The sequence below is a fragment of the Hemicordylus capensis genome, chromosome 1 (genome assembly GCF_027244095.1).
Source record: "Hemicordylus capensis ecotype Gifberg chromosome 1, rHemCap1.1.pri, whole genome shotgun sequence".
NCBI classification, from domain to species: Eukaryota; Metazoa; Chordata; class Lepidosauria; order Squamata; family Cordylidae; genus Hemicordylus; species Hemicordylus capensis.
In genome coordinates, this window is record NC_069657.1 from 454,040,262 (window position 1) to 454,061,057 (window position 20,796).

General features: G+C 51.2%; 1 protein-coding gene across 5 annotated transcripts in view; it reads right to left on the reverse strand.

The window, feature by feature from the left end:
- NCOA1 (nuclear receptor coactivator 1) overlaps positions 1-20,796 on the reverse strand; it is a 374,460-nt gene that overhangs the window by 13,612 nt on the left and 340,052 nt on the right. For all 5 annotated transcript variants that reach the window (XM_053249238.1, XM_053249225.1, XM_053249233.1 and 2 more), the window contains 7 exons: positions 19,924-20,050; positions 12,600-12,768; positions 10,075-10,401; positions 9,350-9,451; positions 5,224-5,626; positions 3,984-4,158; positions 3,328-3,511 (listed from right to left, as the gene is read on the reverse strand). In XM_053249238.1, coding sequence (XP_053105213.1) covers positions 3,328-3,511; positions 3,984-4,158; positions 5,224-5,626; positions 9,350-9,451; positions 10,075-10,401; positions 12,600-12,768; positions 19,924-20,050 — 1,487 coding nt within the window. The remainder of the gene's footprint in view (positions 1-3,327; positions 3,512-3,983; positions 4,159-5,223; positions 5,627-9,349; positions 9,452-10,074; positions 10,402-12,599; positions 12,769-19,923; positions 20,051-20,796) is intronic.

Here is a 20,796-nt window from a genome sequence, read left to right on the forward strand (position 1 = left end):
AGAAAATTAAATACTTGGGCATCTGGCTGACAAACAAAAACTCTTTGTTGTTTTCAAATAATTATATCAAAATATGGAATACAGTAAAAATTGAAATGCAAAGATGGACTAGAATGAACTTATCTTTAATGGGAAGAATTTCAGTTGTGAAGATGAATGTTCTACCTAAAATGTTGTTTGTTTTCCAGACTATTCCTAGAATAATACGTTAACCTGTTTCAAGCAATGGGAAAAAGACATAACTTAATTTGTTTGGCAAGGGAAAAGACCAAGAATTAAATTTAAAAATTTAACAGATGCTAAAGAAAGAGGTGGTCTTACCCTGCCAGATTTAAGGTTGTCTTTTGATGCTGTTTGTTTGACTGGTTAAAGGAATGATTAACATTAAGAAATCCCAGAATACTTGATCTGGAAGGATTTGATAGAAGGTTTGGATGGCATTCCTATCTGTGGTACGATAAAAGCAAAGTGCATAAAGATTTTCTTAATCACGATGTAAGGAGGAGTCTAATGGGAGTGTGGGTAAAATACAAAAAATGGCTGGAATCTAAAACTCCATTATGGGTATCCCCGATTGAAGCTTTGGAATGTAAAGAGACAAATATGCAATCTGAATGGGGTACCTATAGGGACTTGTTATGTTTTCAAGAGAAGGGCTGTAAATTTAAAAATTTAATTGAAGTACAAAATTTGGTTAGTAACTGGTTTCAGTATCAGCTAAACGAAATTTACAAGAAGGATCTTAAAGTTGGATTTGAGGATCAAATGTCGAGATTTGAGAAGGAGTTGTGTGAAAATGATGAAAAATTAGTCTCTAAGATGTATAAGTTGTTGCTTTTGGAGGAGACAAGAGATGAAGCGGTTAAAACGACTATGATAAAATGGGCTCAAGATGTGGGTCATAATATAGACATGGTAGCTTGGGAAAAATTATGGAAAACTGATTTAAAGTTCACTGCATGTTATACTAGTTATACTTTAAAAGAAAATTATTACAAGATGATGTACAGGTGGTATTTGACACTGAAAAAAATAGCATTAATGTATAAAAATGTTTCAAACAAATGTTGGAAATGTGGACAATGTGAAGGGACTTTTTTTCATATGTGGTGGTCATGCGGGAAGGCAAAGGCCTTTCGGGATATAATATATAATGAGCTGAAGAAAATTTTTAAAATGACATTTCCTAAGAGGCCAGAATCCTTCCTGCTGGGAATAACTCAAGAAGAGTTCTCCAGAAGAAACTTAACATTTTTAATGTATGCAACCACAGCGGCTAGAGTAGTATATGTGCAGAAATGGGAGGACAAGGAAATGCCCTCAAAAGAAGACTAGTTGATAAAAATTTTGGAATACGCTGAGATGGCAAAACCTACAGCACTTATAAGGGATGAAAACTTGGAATGTTTCAAAGAAGATTGGGAACCATTTTTACTCTACTTAAAGAACTATTTTTCTAACATGGACCCTTCAGCAAGGTTTGAAATTTAGTAATAACAGCAGGTTGGGTGGGGTAAAATCGAGTTTGCAATGTGGAGTATATATGTTTTTGAATTATTATAGCAATGGTCTATATGTATAGCTAATATGAACTGCGCAGACTGGTAAGTGGGAAGTCAATATTTACTTAATTAAATGTAATTGGATTGTTAAGATATTGTAAAAACTAATAAAAAATTAAATAAAAAAAGGGAAGAAGAAAAAGAAGTACTGCCTCTCTATAAATAAACAGGCAAAACTGTAGTGGGCCCCAATCCAGATCAGGACAGCAATGCACTCAGGGCAAGTTGCCAACTCTCTCCCTGTGTGCTGTTTTCCTACTGGAAGACTCTACCTCCCAATAGGTTTTCTGTCTGAAAGTGGTTACTTAGCAAACAGCTGTTTGGGGGGACAAAAAGCAACTGTGTGTGGAGGGGATTTTCAGCATGTGGGGGGAAAGCTAGCTTCCCTCTGTGCACCACAGTCCCGGTCAGGATTGGTATTACTTGTGGCTGCTTTTGCAGGACGTCTGGTTGGAAGCCCTCCTTTTAAGAAGCATGGATCTCATTAGAAGGATCATAGGAAGCTGCCTCCTACCGAGTCAGACCACTGATCTGTCTAGCTCAGCATTGTCTACACTGACTGGCAGCGGCTTCTCTGAGGTTTCAGGCAGGAATCCTTCCCTGACCTGCCTGGGGATGCTGCCACTTCTGCATGCAAAACAGATGCTCCTCCTCTGAGCAATGGCCCCATTTCTGCATGCTCATGTAAGCCGCTTTGTAATGTGAGCGAGCACTCTGTCCAGTACAGGCACTGCAAATTGGACTGAAAACCAAGTGTGAGGACTGCCTGAATCCTCAGGGTGCAAAGTGCGCTTTCTCTCCCTCACCCCACCAGGTGTGGATCAAAGCTATGAAGAAGCAGAAGAAGAAAGCCCCAAGGAACAGTGACCTCAGACATGCTGAATGGGTGGCCGTCCTGGTCTTGGGGCTAAACTGGGAGCCCAGATCCGCACTGAGCAACTGAAAGGGGGCCCGTGTGTGGTTTGGAAGGGAGCAGCCATGGTGGGGGGGGCCCCTCCCCCCACCTGCCACTTCCCCTGCTTTCTCCCTAGCTGGCAGCTGGGAAGTCCAGGGCAGGAGTGATGGGTGGGGGAACCGTCTAGTATTCCTTCTCACCTCCAAACGGCATTGCCCACCTTAGATTTTTTTAAAAAACAACTACAGAGCATCATCATTTGGTTTGGCTCCAGGACAAGTACTTGACCTTCTTAAGGTAATTAATTAGTGACCGTTTCTGGATGTGTGCGTATGCTTTTGTTTCCATCAGAAATATAGTCCCAGCCTTGGTGCCAACCCACTCTCAGGGTGAATGCCAGGAAATTCAGAACCAACAAAGGGAAGTACTTTTTCACACAACACATAATCAACTTGTGGAAATCTCTGCCACAAGATGTGGTGACAGCCAACAACCTGCATGGCTTTAAGAGGGGTTTGGATAACTTCACGGAGGAGAGGTCTATCAACGGCTACTAGTCAGAGGGCTATAGGCCACCTCCAGCCTCAAAGGCAGGATGCCTCTAGATACCAATTGCAGGGGAGTAACAGCAGGAGAGAGGGCATGCCCTCAACTCCTGCTGTAGGCTTCCAGCTGCATCTGGTGGGCCACTATGTGAAACAGAATGCTGGACTAGATGGGCTCCCTTGGGCCTAATCCAGCAGGGCTGTTCTTATGTTCTTAGGGTGACCCTCCTGCTCTCTGTGAACAGAGAAGGAGCTAGCCTCCCCAGGAAGTCCGTGAGAGCAGATGGCTTGAGGAGCAGGAAGGCCTGGTTGGCAACACACTGACCTGCTCGGAGCACAGCTGGTTCATGGCAGGCATCTGCAGCGAGCTCATCGGCATCTGTCCGGCCATCGGGTTCATATTCTGGACGCTGGCGTTCCCTCCAGCCATGGAGACCGTGATGCTCATGTTGTTGTACATCCCCTGCTGGGCCGGTGGAGGCTGGGTCTGCCCAGCTTGGCCAAAGACACTACGGCCGGAAAACGAGAGGGGAGTTGCACACTGGGGCAGGCTGACTTTGAGCACCAAGTCAGACCCCGCCCCCCAACTAGTCAACAACCAGCACCTCGAACTGTGCTCAGAAGTGCATCTAGCAGTCCAGGAAGGTGGTCCAGCCAGGGAGTCCCTCCATCTCTGTGCTGGGCTCCCAACAGCAGTAGAGGTGCGCTCTGGGTTGTCTCCAAGCCCTTTTCAGGGGCAACCCAGAGGCAAGAGACCCTGTGTGGTCAGAGTAGCGCAGGGACTTGCCAGCGGTCTGTCTCGGAGAAGGGAGATGACTTTGGCTCACCACCCTCTATCACCTCCGCAAACTTTAAATGGTCCCTCCAGCATAATTCAGTTGCAAGGTCTGCGTGTCTCTTCAGCCCGCCCAGCTTTGCTGATCTGGGACATAAACATTACAAGTTCCTTGCTGAGTGACCACATCCCAGAGTTAGGCTTACCTGCTATTCCCCATGGTTCCTTGCTGCCAGGTCTTCATATCTGGTGACTGGTACCCAGGCGTGGGTGGGGCCGACTGGAGCATGGGACTCTGTGAAGGGGGGATCTGCGGCGACATCAAGGGGCTGCTGGGACTGAGCGAAGGTGCGAAAGTGGCCTCGCCTTGCTGACCCATTCCTGAGGATCAAGAGAGCAAAGCGGGTTCACAGGGTGGACCTACAGGACGGCAGGTGCTCGCAGGCCATTGCTGGACTTGAGAGCTGAAGGGGCTGGAAGTTCTGTTCAGTTTGACTGAGACATGCTGGTTCCAGTAACCCCTGCATTCCTCTGTTGCTCGCCTGGGGAAACTGGACACACACCAGGCGGCCTGGCTGGTTGAGACCATCAGCATAACCCATGCCTGGACTTGTAATGGGGGCTCAGCAGGACTTATCCTAACACCAGGGCTCAAGCCTGGGGCATGGGACGTTCATTGCTAATCATTGACAAGAGGCTGGAGAAAATGATACATTTTTGAGAGAGAAGAAGGCAGTGTCTGTGATGGAGGCAGTGCTTCCCGTGATACAGACACCCATTTCTCTTGCCACACTGTCATTCCTTGCCAGACTGCAGGTTTTCAAAGGACCACAAAAACATGCAAAGCCAGAGATGACAGTGGAATAGGTGCAGACGCATTGACGCTTTTGAACTTGGGTGCTGGAGAAGACTTTTGAGGAGACCATGGACAGCCAGGAAAACAAACCAATGGATCCTAGAACAAATCCATCCAGAATTTTCACTCGAGGCACAAATTACTAGGCTCAACTATCCTACTTCGGACACATTATGTGAAAACCCAGCTCCCTTGAGAAGTCCATAACGCTGGGGAAAGTGGAAGGCAAGAGAAGAAGAGGACGACCTTCAGAAAGGTGGATGGACTCGACGACAGCCATGAATGCACCACTGAGAGACCTCAAAGGCCAAGTTGAAGACAGATCATCCTGGAGAGAACCTAACTATGTGGTCGCTAAGAGTCACTTAATCAATCAAATCAATCAGGTGCAGACATCAAGAGCAACAGTGACCACCGCCGACCCTTAGAAGCCGCTCTTTTGCTGGCTTCCCCCCAGCGACTGCCTTGCAACCCACATTATCTGCCCAAAGCTGCAGGGGAGCACTGAGCCACCACACTGGTGGCCCTGGCTATCTCCCCCCCCCGCCCGAGCCAGACACAGCCGCAGGGGAGGCCCAAGGCGCACGCACCTGACCCTGAATACTGGAAGATGTTCTGCTGCATCTGCGGGTTCATCCCGGAGCCGAACTGTCCTCCGATGCTTCCCATCATCCCCCTGTTCACCATGTTGCCGCGGCTGGCCAGTGCTGCCTCGGGGTTCGATGCCAGCTGGGAGAAGGGGCTGGTGGAGGTAGGGGGGTTTCCTGGATTCGTACCATAGTTGGGAGGGAAAGGGAACTGCTGTGGGGGGGCCTGGGGGAGGCGCCCGGCCCCCAGTTGCACAGGGACCCCGGCCGAGGGAGGGAGGTTGTTTCCAAAGCTCTGCTGCTGCCGCATGAGCATGGCTCGTTGCTGCATGAGCTGCCGGTGCCGGTGCTGCTGGCTGTACAGTTCCCGCTGGCGCTGAGCCATCATCTGCGCGTTCAAGGGCGGCTGCAGAGGAAGAGCACAAAGACGGCAGGGTCAGCAGGAGGCAGCAGCCGGCCAGGCCCCTCATGCTGCTGCTGCTGGAAAGGCTCACCAGAGAGCAGCCCAGAGGATCACGGGGCGGAAAGGGACACAGAAGACCTCCCACCCAAAGCAGAGCTGGCCACCCCGCGTTGGACTGCAACTCTCGGCCAAAGCATGTCTTGCTCACCTTCCAACTACCGACTGCTATGGCGTTATTCCTCGGCCACAACAGGCTCTACGATGACTACTTTTTTTATCTCGCAGTGCCTCCAAGGAGCTAAAGGGGGCAGCTGCATAGTCCCCACATCTGATCCTCATACAACCATCCCGTGAGGTCGGCTGCGTTGAGAGAGGGCGATGGGCCCCATCAGCTCTGCAGGGATCTGGACCTCGGCCTCTTGGGTCCGACACTGACCGCTACCCTGCACTGGCGCTTGCAGCTGGCCTCCTGAGTGGCAGGGAGCACAACACCCCCTTTCTGCTTCCAGAAACCTCTCCGCCCTGCAACTGAAGACTTCTTTGCCTCTCCTCTGACTCTCCAGGGGCCCGTGATCCACCCGCCTCTGCATTCAGCTCCCGTCTCCTCCGGCATGCTCTACCACATGATGCCAGGGAGGGACTCTTTGTGGAGTAGGTCCTGGCTCCTGCTCCGGACGGGGGAACCCGGAGAATCCTCTTTGGCTACTCAGAGCCGTGGCTGCCAGAATGCCAGCCAGCCAGGCACTTGACAGCTACAGAGAACTCTGCCTCTCGATAGATTCTCCCTCACCTCTTCATCCAAACCATCATGCAGAGAGAGGCGAAAACAAGAAAGCCCCATTACAGTCACGTTAAAGTGCACATCCCCTTACATAGGAGGAGAAAGGCAATGCGTGTAAAATGTTAATACAATTATTGATTTGTTCCAGTAAGTCAGGTAAGATTAAAGTAAGTGATGCTTGTACTAAAAAAATTCAATGAGATCCAGCCAGCCAAGCGACTGAGCCGCAGGAGAGAGGCAAAAACTTTCCTGCCCCGCATAGAGGACAGATCTAACACACGCCTACTAGGCATAATGGCCAATGGTGCCTCCATATTTTGAGAGAGGGCACCTCTGTTCTAGGGTTGCCAGACAACAGGAGGAAGCCGTTACCATCACGCCTGGCTTGCAAACTTTATTAAGCTGACATACATATGGAGTCAGAGGAACTACCTAATGGCGCAGGGGGGAAATGGCTTGACTAGCAAGCCAGAGGTTGCCGGTTGTGAATCCCCACTGGTTTGTTTCCCAGACTATAAGAAACACCTCTATCGGGCAACAGCAGCAGTGAGATAGGAAGATGCTGAAAGGCATCATCTCATACTGCACGGGAAGAAGCAATGGGAAACCGGACGGATGCCTCACCTAGGACAGCACCCACAAGCCAGGCAGGGTGGTGACACCCACCACTTGGTTGTCACCACATGTGGAGGCTGCTCTTCTGGTCTGGCCGCTGCTGTACATAATCGGCTCTATCCTCCATGCATCCATTTAAACTAAAGAAACCTCAAACAATTATGATAGTGGGCATCACAACTTCTTGCAGCATTTTTGAATTCTGACTGAATCCACTTTTTTTCCTCATCGCTCTCCATAAAATTCAAGAGCTCCTCAGTCGTTTTTCTAAACTGCTCAAAGCAAGAGTTCCCAGATGTTGTTAGACTACAACCCCCATCATCCCAGCCAAAGGCCACTGTGGCTGGGGATGATGGGAGTGGTAGTCCAACAGCATCTGGGGACTCTGGTCTGAGAACCCCTGTCCTAAGGCTTTCTTCACCATCATCAAGGTGGCCTTTCGCCTGATTTGCTTTAGCCATACCCTTCCTGGCCCTACAATATCCTCAGGAGCAACCAGGGCTGCACCAACATGCTAAACACGGAGGCACAGGTGTGTGGAATGGCATTATCCTCGTTGTGGTTTGATTTCTGAGCCCTTTCCCAGCCACTCCTGAGAATGCAATGGCTCTTCTCGCTGCTGCTGTGACAGCTGATCACACCAGACTAGCTGGAAATCAAGCTGTTCTTGCAAGTTCTCTTAGGCAGGTCTGGCTCATGGAGGATCATTCCACCGAGGACCCTGACGCAGCAGTTGTGATACTGAGCGTTGAGATGCTCGCTGGGTATAAACCACTAGGAGTATAAACCACTAGCCCACACTTCAGAAAGCTCTCCAACATGTGCCTGCAGGTGCACTTGGAGCTCCTGCAGTGAAGACCTCTACAAATTCTTGAAGATCAACCTTTGAGTCCAAAGGAACCCCAGCAGAAGAATGTGGAGGAGATGCCCAGCAATCAGTGTGGCAGCAAGTGGAAAAGTCACGGAGGCTACTATAAGCGCTTACCCCTTGCAGCTCCCCTACTCCCATAAGGCAGACATTAAATCTGTGCTGTACTGACTGCAATTAGAAAAAAACAAGCGAGAACACGTGAGGGTTTGCTTAAGGCCCAAGACAAGGCTCCACCCTGCAACAGGAGGGCGGTTCACACGATCAACATTTGGGAGGTCAACACACTCCTGATTTTCAATCGCGTGTCAATTGAAAACCAGGTCGGAGGCAGGAAGCTCGATCATAAGCTAAGCCCCAGTTGGGTAAGGCGGTTTTCTGTCCAACCTCGTTCCAAAGCTGGGGATGGAATTGGGGAGGGTCTGCTCGTCTGACCCAGCTGGGGGGCTTAGCTCACAATCAAGTTCCCCGCCTCCAACCTGGTTTTTAACTGACACACGGCCGATAATCAGGTGTGCGCAGAGCTCCCAAATGAGTAGCAGAATTAGAATGAGTACTGGTAGGATTAGTAGGGCAGTTCACACGACCGACTTTAGGGTAGGAGAAGCCTGCCACCCGGATATTGATTGTGTGAATGGCCCTACTAAGTTTTCAGTGACTCAGTTCAGACCCGGAACATCCAAAATAAGCCATAAATGGATTCTCAAAAACGGCTTTTTGTGCATTCCGAGCATGTAGCAAAATCCAGTGCAGATGACAGAGGGAAGCAGGAGCCCACATGCTCCTTCACCCCACTAGGCTGGGTTTCAAGGCCCAGTGAGGTCATTTCCATCCCCATTCATCTCACAGAAAAGCCACCAGGCCCCAAGAGAGAGCAACCAGGGGGCTGTTCTACTCCAAGGCCAGCTGCACGGGGTGTTGGACTCCCGGCGGACCCAAGACAAACTGCGCGATGTGTGGAGCTTGTGAACTGGTTCTCAGCCATCCTGATCAGCCCCCATGCGTTAGATCAGGACTGCACAACATGGGCCCTCTAGATGTTTTTGGACTACAACTGCCACCATCTCCCAGGCACTGTGGCCAATAGTCAGGAATTATGGGAGTTGTGATCCGACGTCTGCAGGAGGGCCGACGCTGTGCAGCCCTGCATTTGATCTTGGGAGCAGAGTCTCCAAGGCTGGGATGAGAAGAGATCCTCACGATCCTTGACATGCAGGTGAGCCCACTGTTCTGTAAGCAGGAAAACCACCACACCAAGAACAAAACCCGCAGAGTTCCACACTGAAAGAGGACCAGGGGGAAAAAACCAGCACCACCAAGCCAAGGCCCCACTTGCTTGCCCAGAAAGTGCCCTTGGCACCAAAGTCGGCAGAAGCCCAATCTCGACAGGCCAGCTGTTTAGTTTCTCCTCTGGGAGGAGAAAGCTCGGTGACAGAAGGGGTCTCCACCCCACCACATTTACCTGCGCCGTGATCTGCTGCTGCATGCCTGCCCTCATGCTGAGGCCACCTGGGGGGTTCGCTGCAAACTGGTTCAGGAGAGCCTGCCGGTTTTGGTGTATCAACTGGAGAGGAGGCAATGAGGGAGAGCTTACCGCTCGACAGACGGCAGCGTTTGGCACAGTTGCACACCCCGCCCCCCTTTGCGAAAAGCACTCGTTGCAAATGCCGGGAGAGCCACTGGCAGTCTGCATAGCCAGAAACAGCATCTCGAGGGGTGGGGAGAAGCGGGGGGGGGGAGGGAGGGGTGCCCTTCTGTTCCCCTGCAATGTTGGACTGGTGGAGCAAAAACAAACAAGGTCTCCTCCTGCATGGGATGCTCTCTTTTCTCCCAGGCCCCCCTTTCTGGGGTCAAGAGATGCCCACGAGAGGCCAGACTACTACTTGTCAGGAGAAAGCCCAGTCACCCAAGCAGGCTGGCAGCTCCTCTTGATCAGCTCAGGCAGGGGAGCAGGGCCGCGCTGCATCCAGCAGAGTGGGTGGAGGGCTTCTCCAGATGGCCCTTGGCTCATGAGGAAACCACCACTCAAAAGCTGTCCTTCCGCCTCTGCATGGGGAGTGGTGGAGGGCGAGCAGCAGAGGAGGTTGGGGCTCTATAGCCCAGCCACACGGAGGGCAGCAAGACCCCAGCAGCTAAGCACAGGGGGTGGGGAGAGGGGGAGACCCGCCAAGCCGCATCGGCACTCACCTGCTGTTGCCCTTGCAGCCGTTGCTGCAGCTGCAGCCGCAACTGGTTGGGCGCTGGCGGAGGCCGGCTGAGCGCCTGCCGCGGCTGCATCCCCATGGTGGTGGGGAAGGCCCCACGGGGCGGCGGCGGGACCTGGACTGACATGGGCCCGAAGGACGGCTTCTGCCTGACCATGCCTGGGAAGGGGCTGGGGAGGTTGGTGGTGGGGGAGGCCGAGGAATAAGGCTGTGGGTACATGCCAGGCTTCTGATCCATCACCAGAGGCGAAGGGGGCGGCGTCACTTGCTGCGGCTGGAACCTCTCGGTCAGCGCTTCCAGGCCACCCCCCTGTTCAGAGAGGGAAACGAGCGTGAGATCTCCTGAGCATCAACACAAGCCAAAAGCCTTTTTTAAAAAGCCACAGGAACACCATAATAATAACAACAATAACAATAACAATAATTCTATTTCTATACCGCCCTTCCAAAAATGGCTCAGGGCGGTTTACAAGAGAAACAACAAACACATAAGATGGAACCCTGTCCCCAAAGGGCTCACATTCTAAAAAGAAACATAAAATAGACATCAGCAACAGTCACCATCCCTTCTCGGACTTGGCTCCCCAAGGTTCTCAAGCACTCCTGGCGTGAGTCTCGAGGCCATTTCGCCACTGAATGACAGCAGCAAACCCCGAGTGGACCACCAAGGGAGAGAGAAGCAGTCAGCCTTGATGCCAGGATGAGTGGAGCCGGACGGGGTCAGTGTTGGCAAGCACAGAGGCTTGCTGCGTAAGAGGAGTCCAGCGAAACCCAGCGCCACCCGCTGCTCTGAGATTCTGTCCCTGGACCACAACTGAATCTGACCCTGAAATCTCTTTATCCCTGAACTGAGCCCTCAAGCCCCTAAAGTGGTAACCGGTGGAGTGAGTGAGTGAGCGAGAGAGAGAGAGAGAGAAATCAGTAGCCAGGCATGCGGGCATTTTTTCAGTTTTGGAGGGGGTGCCTTTCTTCTCCACCTGTATCTGAAGAAACTACTTCCCCGTGAGTTATGTGAAGAAGAGGAGGAGGAGGAGGAGGAGGAGGAAGCATGACTGGCAGGCAGGGATTAGGACTAAGGGGTGGCCCTGCGCTGGGCTCAAGGAGAGGCATGCCCACTGACAAGGCCTCAGGGCAGAAAATGCCTGAATGGGGGTAGGATTTGTTTGGGTTTCCTTGGTAATGCAATTCAGGGCAAGTTATTATTATTATTTTTTTGATAAATGAGTGGAGTTAAAAAATAAATAAAGAAAGAAAAGATAAACCCTGAGGGAGGTGGGGGAGATTCAACAAACGAACAAACGAAGGAATGAATGAATGAATAAATAAAGAGGCCAATGAGACAGAGTAGGAGAGGACAGAACAATTAGGATTGAGACTAAGTAAGCGAGGGAATCACAGAGAGAGACAGAGCAGTGATGTGAGTTCAGCAGTTTTAACCGATTATTCTATTAACCACTTGGCCAAGGAGTCCTCCCTGGGTGGCTGGGCCTAAAGCGTCTCCCTCTGGCCACTAGCCGAGCAGACCTTCCTCCCAGAATAGAACAGAATCGCGTATTATTTCTTCAGGCTTTACTAGCTTTGCAGTTCCCTGATGTAGCAACTGCTGACTCTGCCAGTGCTGGGCAGCAGGACTGGAGGCCCACCGCACCGCCGCGCAAGGCCCGTTCTCCGACTCTCTTCCCTCCGGAAGCTCCTCAAGCCCCCTGAAGCTGCCGCTGAGGGTCAGGGGGCCTTTGGCAACAGCATGGGGTGTGGGGTGTGGGCAGCTGCAGGGAACCTTTGGCAATGGCTTTCCAGGGCGTTCAGGATGTTTCCAGAGGGAGCGAGAAGGTGCCTGGTGTGGGCAGACGTTGCACCAGCAATGCTCAGGATGCTGCCCACTGTATAGAGCTGAATGCTAGCGAAGGGAAGCATCACAGCTCCTTGGTTCCACAGACCTACCATGATGGTGCATCATGCTGCAGGGCCAATCCTGCTTGGAGGGGTCCCTTCCAAGGGTGGCCTGGGACTGTGTCAGCTCCTCCAGAGCAGCTGCGGAATTCCAGTGGTGGCAGCAGCCCTCCTCTCGGCTCTGACGTGGCTGGAGGTGCTGCGGGAATCTCCCCACAGAGTCCCAGACCCTGATGCCCGGTTGCTTGAAGCAAACCGGAGGGAGCCCTTCGATGCAAGAGAGCCGTCTTGCGTGACGGTGGCACAAGCGGAAATGGGACCGCGGCGTACAGGGAGGGTTGCCCCACAAAACGCCAAACAAGGCAAAAGCAAATCTTCTCCCTTGCACCGTTTTCCCACCCCCAAAATGTCCCCCTCCCCAGGCAGTTATATGGCCTCAGAGCAGAAATCTGCTGCAAACAGCTGCTTTGGGGCTGTGGGGAGAGGGAGAAGTTGGGCAGGGAAACCATGCAGGGGGGAAGGGGATAAGCTCGTTTCTTCACCCAGGCTGAAGGAAGCCCACGGCCTGAGCCAAACCGGACTGACAGACCTCCTGAGAGCCAGGAGTCAGCTTGCTACCTGCACCAGTTTGTCGATGCCAAGGGCGCGGTCCAGCTCCGCCAGCTCGTTCTCGTCTTTGCCGCTCAGGAAGGAGACCAGCTGCTCCAGAAGGGCTTTCTCGTCGTTGCGTCCCTCTGGGGTCGTGGGAGGGCACAAGAGCTCGTCCAGCTGGGAAGTGATGCACTGGCTGCAGGGACAGCAACGCAAAGGCAAGGCGTGAGGAAGACACCCACTGGGCTCTGGTTTCCTGCCCCGAGAAAACGCGCCGATACAAACACGCCTCTCTCTGTCATCTGCGGGGGGCCAGTGGGGGAAAGCACCAGTGCTCTGGAACACCCAGTTAGCACAAGATTTCTAAAAATCTTTACTCCAGAGAGACCAATGAACGTTATCGGCCAACATTTCGGTGGTATCCCAAAGACACGCCAGCCAGCTGAGGTCTGGCTGGTGGGCATCAGAACGGCCTTGGAAGTCCAGCCTTCCACTTCACATGGGGTGGGGGCTGCAGAGAGGCGGAACCCGCTTCTTCCCACAGGACCTTTCCCGGCTCTTCCTCCTCCACTTGGGGAGGGGCCACCGCTCAGTGGCAGGCATGCTCTGCACGCACCAAGCCCACCCAGGTTTACTCCCTGGCACCGCCAGTTACAGGATCAACCCTAACAGGGGTAGGGAAGAGACTTCTACCTGCAGCTTTGGAAAGCTTCTGCCAGTCAGAGGGCACAAGACTGAGCTAGATGACCCGATTCAGGATAAGGCAGCTCCCCTGGATTCCTAGTCTTTCCTTCTCGGTATCCCACTGGCAAGAGCCAGAGGCTGGCTTACTGACTTAAGAGCCAGCATTGCCTACTCAGCCTAGGCTGCCTCTGACCTAGTAGGGCCTCACACCGAGAGAGAGTGCGCGCCCCAGAGTCCCCCCTCCGGCCTACAGCTTCTCCCGAGTCCAAACCCCCCTCCTCACCCGTCACAATTAAGGGCCCCTGCCAGGCATCCTGCGCCCCCCACCTAGCCAGCTCTTTCACCCCCCTCTGCACCTGGGTTCCCTTCCCTCTGGTTGCCATATTCTGGCTTGCCAAATCTGGAGGGGGGGGCTAATTTGCATATTATGTCAATCGGCTTGAAAATAATTTCTGAGCAGAAGAGTGACGGCACCTTTTGCTCCATAACTCCACTTCTACAAGGGCTAGAGCTTAGCTCGCTTGCTCTTTGTAAAAAAATGAAAGCTGACTTTCCAGGCGAATCTGGGTGGGCTAAGCCATCTGGGTGAGATGCTTAAAGTCCGGGTGAGGACCGGAATTCCAGGGGGCATGGCCACTCTACTCCGTCATCTGTTGTGAGCGGGTGGGCAGGCTTCTTTGGAAGCCTTTATGGTCAGGATAACACCTAGCTGGCTCCAGGAGATGTTAACAACAACATTTAAAGAGACGAGAGAAGCCAGAGCCTAAAAAGATGCCTGGGAAAAGCAAGCGTGACCAGCAGAGGAGAGCTGTTTCCCATCTCCTCCATGTGAATGTGTCAGGAGACGCATCCTGGTGACAGGCCTAACTGAAATCCAGGGGACTGCTGGTCCTGGGCCTATCAGCCTCACGCTCTCACTGGAAGCAGCCAGACAAGGACAAGGGTGGCCCTGGGCCAGCAGTTCCAGAGGAGTCAGCAAGTCTGCCCGTTCAGCTCCAGATGAGCACCACATGGAAGTAACTGGAACTGATCTAACCAAATGCATGCTTGCCAATGCACACATTTCAAGGGGCAGGGGGAAAGGCAATGCTCTCGAGGAAGGGGAAGAAAGGCAGAGGGAAAGCAAGAAGGACTTCTGCCTCGTCCCTAACAAGACAGTCCCTCCACAAACACACTTTCTTGGGGGCAGGGCTAAACCACAGCCCCAACTGCATTGCCCTTCGTGATACGATCAATGGACATCAGTAAAGAGTGCAGCGGAAATAGCAATGAATAGAAAAAAATGTGCAAAATAGTCAAAACTGCCGAACACACCGTGCAAGGCAAGAGTGAGCCTAAATCTGCAGCCACAGAATCCTGTTTCCCTTGGTGCAGAATGTTCTTTCTTTTTAAGACACACAGCCCTGATCTCGAAGCCGAGAGAGGCCACAGCAGACCCAGAGCAACTGTCCACTCCCCGGCTTCGCAGGCAAACCCACACAATGCAGGTCACCAAACGTCACAGGCAGGGAGGAGGTGGACTGCCAGAGAATGCCCGAAGGGCCAGCAGCCCCGGCTGACTCGAGCAACAAGCGACACACTGTACAGGAAGGTCTCTCTCCTGGTGCAGCAGCACGTCCTACCCACTCCTGGTCTCCGAGACCACAGAGTTGTCAGGCTCTTCAAAGAGACCTGCCCATTTCTATCAGGGCTGCACAACTTCGGCCCTCCAGCAATTTTTGGACTACAACTCACACCACCCTGAGGCACAGTGTTCAGTAGTCAGGGATGATGGGAGCGGTAGTCTAACTTCTGCAAGAAGCCCAAGTTGTGTAGCCCTGGATTTATATTTTATAGCCCACCCTGTCCTATAAGCTCAGAGAAAAGCATGCGTTATTTTTAACCCCACCTCCCAAAGAAATGCCTTCCTGCACCATGAGTGCTTACAACCTGAATAACTGGGGGAATTAAAGCTCCCTAATTCAAAGGGCCAGACAAAATAAAATGGCAAGAAACTTAAACACTGTACGTTACAAAGAATGTGAAATTAAATATGGTAAACAAGTTTCATCTCCTTCCTCTACCTACTTACATTCCCACGTCTCAGTTACACAACTCCCTTGTCCCCAAAATACAGCAGCATCAGTTTGACTTCCTCCCTCCCGCAAAAGCCAAAGACTAGAGAAAAAGAGAATCATCAGCACTGTAAGTGGACCCAAAGGACCATGACGTGGCTGCTGCAGCAGGCCCTTGGGATGAAGGCCTGCTGTTGGTCCTTCGAGTTCGCCGCCGGAGGAAGGAAGGAAGGCGCTCTCTCAGATCCTGCTCAGCACACATCTTGCAGTGAGCGAGCAGCAATCACAGCCCTCTAGGGAAAGCTCAGTGAATAACAAATGGGACCATAATATGCTTGATGTCTCCAGCTCCAATTCAGCTTCAAGGCGGCTTGCCTAGTGGAAGACTGGGGCAGCAGGCCAGAAGCCTGAAAGCAGGTCCGCGTTCATTCGGAGATCGCTCACTGGGGCCTGCAGGAATCCGGAAATGGTTCATGTTGCTTGAATGTGCAGAAGTAATCCCCACCCACCCCCAACCCCTGAGATGTCAGTCCTCCAAATCCTGCCACCCCAAGACACCAGGCATCTTTGCCTTAATCCCTCCCCTTCTCACTTCCTGTAGCAGTTACAAAAACGGCGGGGAGAGTTTTTCTGCAGGACTGTGGTGGGAGGCCATGGCATGGCATGAGAGGGGACAAGAAACGGGAAGAACATGGAATTAGGGGCTTGAGAAGAGCGGCTTGCACAAGCATCTTTTGTAATGGCACAATTCGGGTCAGAGTCCAATATTAGTTTACAAAAAGCAGTATAGAGTTCTGTTCCCTGCAATACCTCAGGCACTAGAGGGCAGTCTTTTAAGTGGATGGAAGACAGACATCTAGTCTGGCTCAAGGAGTGTGGCAGCACCACAGAAAGGGGCAGCACCCCTCTGTACCTACATCAGAGCCCACGCCCCCCACCCCGGCAGGCCGCTTGTCCCAACCTCTGGTTGAAAGTATCAAGTGCAAGGCAATTTCCTTCCTTCCTTCCTTCCTTCCTGATGAAAGTTTAGACACGCAATCCTCTCGTCTGCAGTGTGAAGTGCTGGAGTTCAGGGCAGAGGCGTATCTAGGGGAAATAGCGCCTAGGGCAAGCACTGAAATTGCGCCCCCTTTCCAAGCATCTGACACCCATCTTTCAGATAACTTTACCATATTATCAGCTCAAAAATACAAGTCAATGTCGTTAATCTTTTAATATTTCAAAAACTATTTAGCAATGGACGTAGCCAGATCAAAAAATGCTGGGAAACTACAAATTTCGGTATGCTGGGGCTCATGAAATACCCAAATATTATGTGGAGGTGTACTTGGAAAAGTAAACAGAAGTGCCTGTGTAATTCTCTACTATGCATTGTAGCATCACTATTACATAAGTTTTAAAAATGAATGGAGAATTTGGCTTTTCCCAGATACTCTGAAAATAATTAAAGGATATGCAGAGTAAACTGTGTCACTGCTTGGAATATATTCTAGTATTTCAGAAAGACATGTTAAAATGAGAGAAAGAGCAAGAAACTCTCAGTGGGCCTTAATACTAAGGATTTCACACTGATTCAAAGACAAACTCACCATTAATAGCCATATTATTAGGACATCACATTTAACTCACTTATCACAAGAAGCAAAGTAAGAGCAAATGAATACAATCCTAGCTCATAAGCTTCAGCTCAGTATTCACAAGCCCTGATTCTCTGTACATAGTGCCAAACTGAATATGTGTACAGTGACTTATATTATATTAATTTTTAAAAAAAGATTACCTGTAGCCCCTTCGGAGGGCTTCCTAAAGGCTGTTTGGGGGGGGGGTCTGGAAAGGTACCCCCTCCCCCGCTGGCCTCTTAATTCCCCACCACAGCCCATCTCGGGCTGATTTTCAGGCCTGTTTGGGCCTGCAAACATCAGTGTGGTGGCCATTTTGGAGGCTACCACGCATGCTCAAATGGCCTCTGTGAGGCCTGGCATGGGCATTGCAGAGGCCATTTGAGAATGCGTGGTGGCCATTTTGTCTTCGGTGGCCATTTAATTTTTTTTTTCATTTTAAAAAATGACGCCCCCCTTCAAGTGGCGCCTAGGGCATGTGCCCTTCCTGCCTCACCCTAGATACGCTTCTGGTTCAGGGACAGTTTCAGGGCCTCGCCCAGATTTTTGCGTGAACTAGGCCCAAGTCAGCAGAATGACGAGCAGAGCTGTCATGAGGACAACAGAGACACAAGTCCACAGGCTGCCCTTACGAAGGCTGACTCACTTGTTTGCCTGCTCACAAAAAAGGCAACAGGGAAGCAGCAGCCGCAGCAGCAGGAAGAGATGGTTCTAACCCACAATAACTTCAGCTCACAAGCGAGATTTGTGCATCAATGTTGCATGTGTTAATAGCGGCTGCTGCACAGATACCCATGCATACTGAATAGGGATCAAGCAGTAATGTGCCAATCCACCCTGAGCCAAACACAGAGGTATGGACATAGGAATAAAGGAAGCTGCCATATACCCTTGGCCTATCCAGCTCAGTATTGTCTGCCCAGACTGGCAGCAGCTTCTCCAAGGTTGCAGGCAGGAGTCTCTCCCAGCCCTATCTTGGAGATGCTGCCAGGGAGGGAACAAGAAACCTCCTGCTCTTCTCTAGGTGGCTGGGTTGTAGCTGGGCAGATCGTAAGAGAGGGCCACTATGGCTCACACGTTGTTCTAGGGAACAAAAGCATGCTGAAGAAGAAGTCCCCTTTTCCTCCGTCCTTGGAATGAACCAGCCTTGGAAGCTGTGGGCCATGGAGCCTCTTGCACCACACAAGCTGAGAGCCAGTGGGTTGGATAACGGCATGGACTCCAGGTTTCTGCAGTAACAGGAGGCCCTGCTCTGTATCCCACCATCATGTTAAAAGCAGCTGAAGGTGGATAAATCAGACGGGACCTTCTCAAATGCAGCACCCAGACTCTGGACCTCCCTCCCGTGGGAGGCCTATCTAGCCCCACCCCCACCTCTCTCTCCATTCACACACACACACACACACACACACACACACACACACACACACACAGGTCCTATTTTGTGCTGTCCTTCATCATGAGCCCAGCGTCCCACCCTCCTATTTCAACCGCAGTGTGCCAAGGAATGGTGACTCCTAAGCCATTGCGGCCAGAGTCACCCATGCTTCTGGGTGCTCCTGGGCTTGGACCGAGAAGAGGCACCCAAGGTCTGCCTCAGCTGCCTACAGAACACACACTTGTGTCTGGGAACTCCATCCCCCAAACTGCACACCTTGCAAGGGCCACACAAAAACCCTGCGCCCGTTACCTTTAAATTTACACCGTTATGTCTTACTGCTTCTTGTTAAAACAACCCAAGAGGTGGTGCACAGCACATTTAAAACTGGATAACACAGTAAAACCATAATTTTACAGTCCCTCCCCAACATGCAAGCTGATCAGCTTCCTATTTTTTTAATCTCCGGTTAATTTTCAAACTGTTAAATTGTTTTAAGTTTTTTGTATGTTTTTAACTTGTTTTATGCTATTGTTAACCGCCCAGAGGCGAAAGTTTGGGGCGGTGTACACATGTGATAAATAAATAAATGTAAATAAATAGATTAAAGAATTAACCCAACCAGCCGTCTAAAAACAAACCCTCAAGCCACCAGGATACCAATGATTAATTAAGAGCCACGGATGGCTTCTTTCTGACACCACTCTGCCTGGCAGTGAGGACCCTCCCCAAGGCTACCAGGTCTCCTGGGAAGATGAATCGTCCGACGAGGGGCCAGAAGGCAGGCAATGCAGGGCCAGCTTGTGAAGCCCTCCCTGAGTCTGGCAGGGAATCCCTTGATGGAGAGCTGGAGGCTGCTACTGGCCGGGAAGCCCCTGGGCCCGACTCCCTGGGCATGCCTGCAGAAGAACTCAGGGGGGTCGAGCTGCTGCTCCCTGCTTCACCTTGGGGGAAGGGACGCTGGCCTCGGAACCCTCCTCCAAGGGAGATCCACCCTCATCCCTGCCAGAACCCAGGGAGAGACGCCAGCGTCAACACTTGACAACAGTGTTGTGAGCATGAGTGGCCTGGCAGCCTAAAAGGGCCTCCTCGCGAGGAAGGGTCTCCTCGGGCGATAGAAGCAGAGCCAGGACCAGGTGCAACTGCTGACAGCCTGAGGAGTCAAAAGGTGGGGAGGGGGACTGACTTTCCCCTTTAAGCTCAGCTCTGGCCCAGAGCAGTGGCTGGTTCAAGAGCTTGCCTGGCTGTAGTTTCCCAGCACCCACCATAGACTCCTCCTGACCTTGCCTCTACATCTCTTCTCCTTGCCCATCACACTCTTGGCCTTGTTCTTGCTCACTTGGCAGATCCTGAGGCTGTGTTCCTGGGGGCCTGTTTCCAGCCAGCAGACCTAAAGCTTTCTGACCGGCTTTTCTGGCTGCATATGGGTCGGGTGTGCCTGGCTCTACTCCTGGTGATCCCTGGACCCTTGCTCTTGGCAATCCTCCAGATTTCCCGTGCCAGCTCTCCAGAAGTGGAACCAATGGGGAGTGGTCCTATAACTTGCCCCTGAGCTGGGGGTGGTGGTGGAGAACAACACCCCACCACTTGTCTACCCAGCCAAGGCTTGTACTTACTCGTCTGGCTTGCTTATAGGTCCTCGGTTGATGGAAGTCATGGTGGTGTCTGCCCACGGATTTTGTTCCCCCACTGCTGGCTGCCCAAACGAGTGTTCTGTAACTCCCAATTCCAGTTCGGGCAATCCTGAGAAAGAGAGAAGGGGAGGAGAAATAATCAGACACGTTATTTTCTGAGCCAGTAGACCCAAGGATGAGGATTTTGTATGTCTGCATCTCACAAACAAGTCAACTACACTAAGTGCTATAAAATGCAAAAACCCCTTTAAATATAATGAAAGGAAAAACAGCTTTAATACAATGAATATAAATTAATAAATGCATAAAATCCAATGCAGTCAATTGGCATAATATACCATAGAGAATAATAATATATAAACCAAACCAACATGTGATGCTGAATAACTTCACATCTTGTCTTCGTAAAGACCAAGGGGGAACCAACAGTGGACTGAATCTAATCCTGCTGATAAATCCCTTCAGATTTTGAATCTGATGCTGCAGATAAATCCCTCTGAACAATATATATTTTCACAAGTCAACAAAACCCCACTTCTTTGTATAATACAGTACTTAAAAATACTTCTGAAAAAGAGGTTTGGCCGGGGTGACATGACCAGAGTGAGGACACTGAGAGAGAGAGAGAGAGAGAGAGAGAGAGAGAGAGAGAGAGAGAGAGAGGTAGGGGTGTGTGTGTGTGTGCGTGTGTGTGCGGGGCGGGGGGAATGATAGCTACCAACAGACCTCCAACCGAGTGGGAGAGACTTCTGGCTGATTACTTTCAGTTAATAAGAATAATGCTTGTTCTCTGAATATGTATGCAGTGCCATGTATATGGTTCAGAGCTGGTGGTTTCAATATGACCACACTACT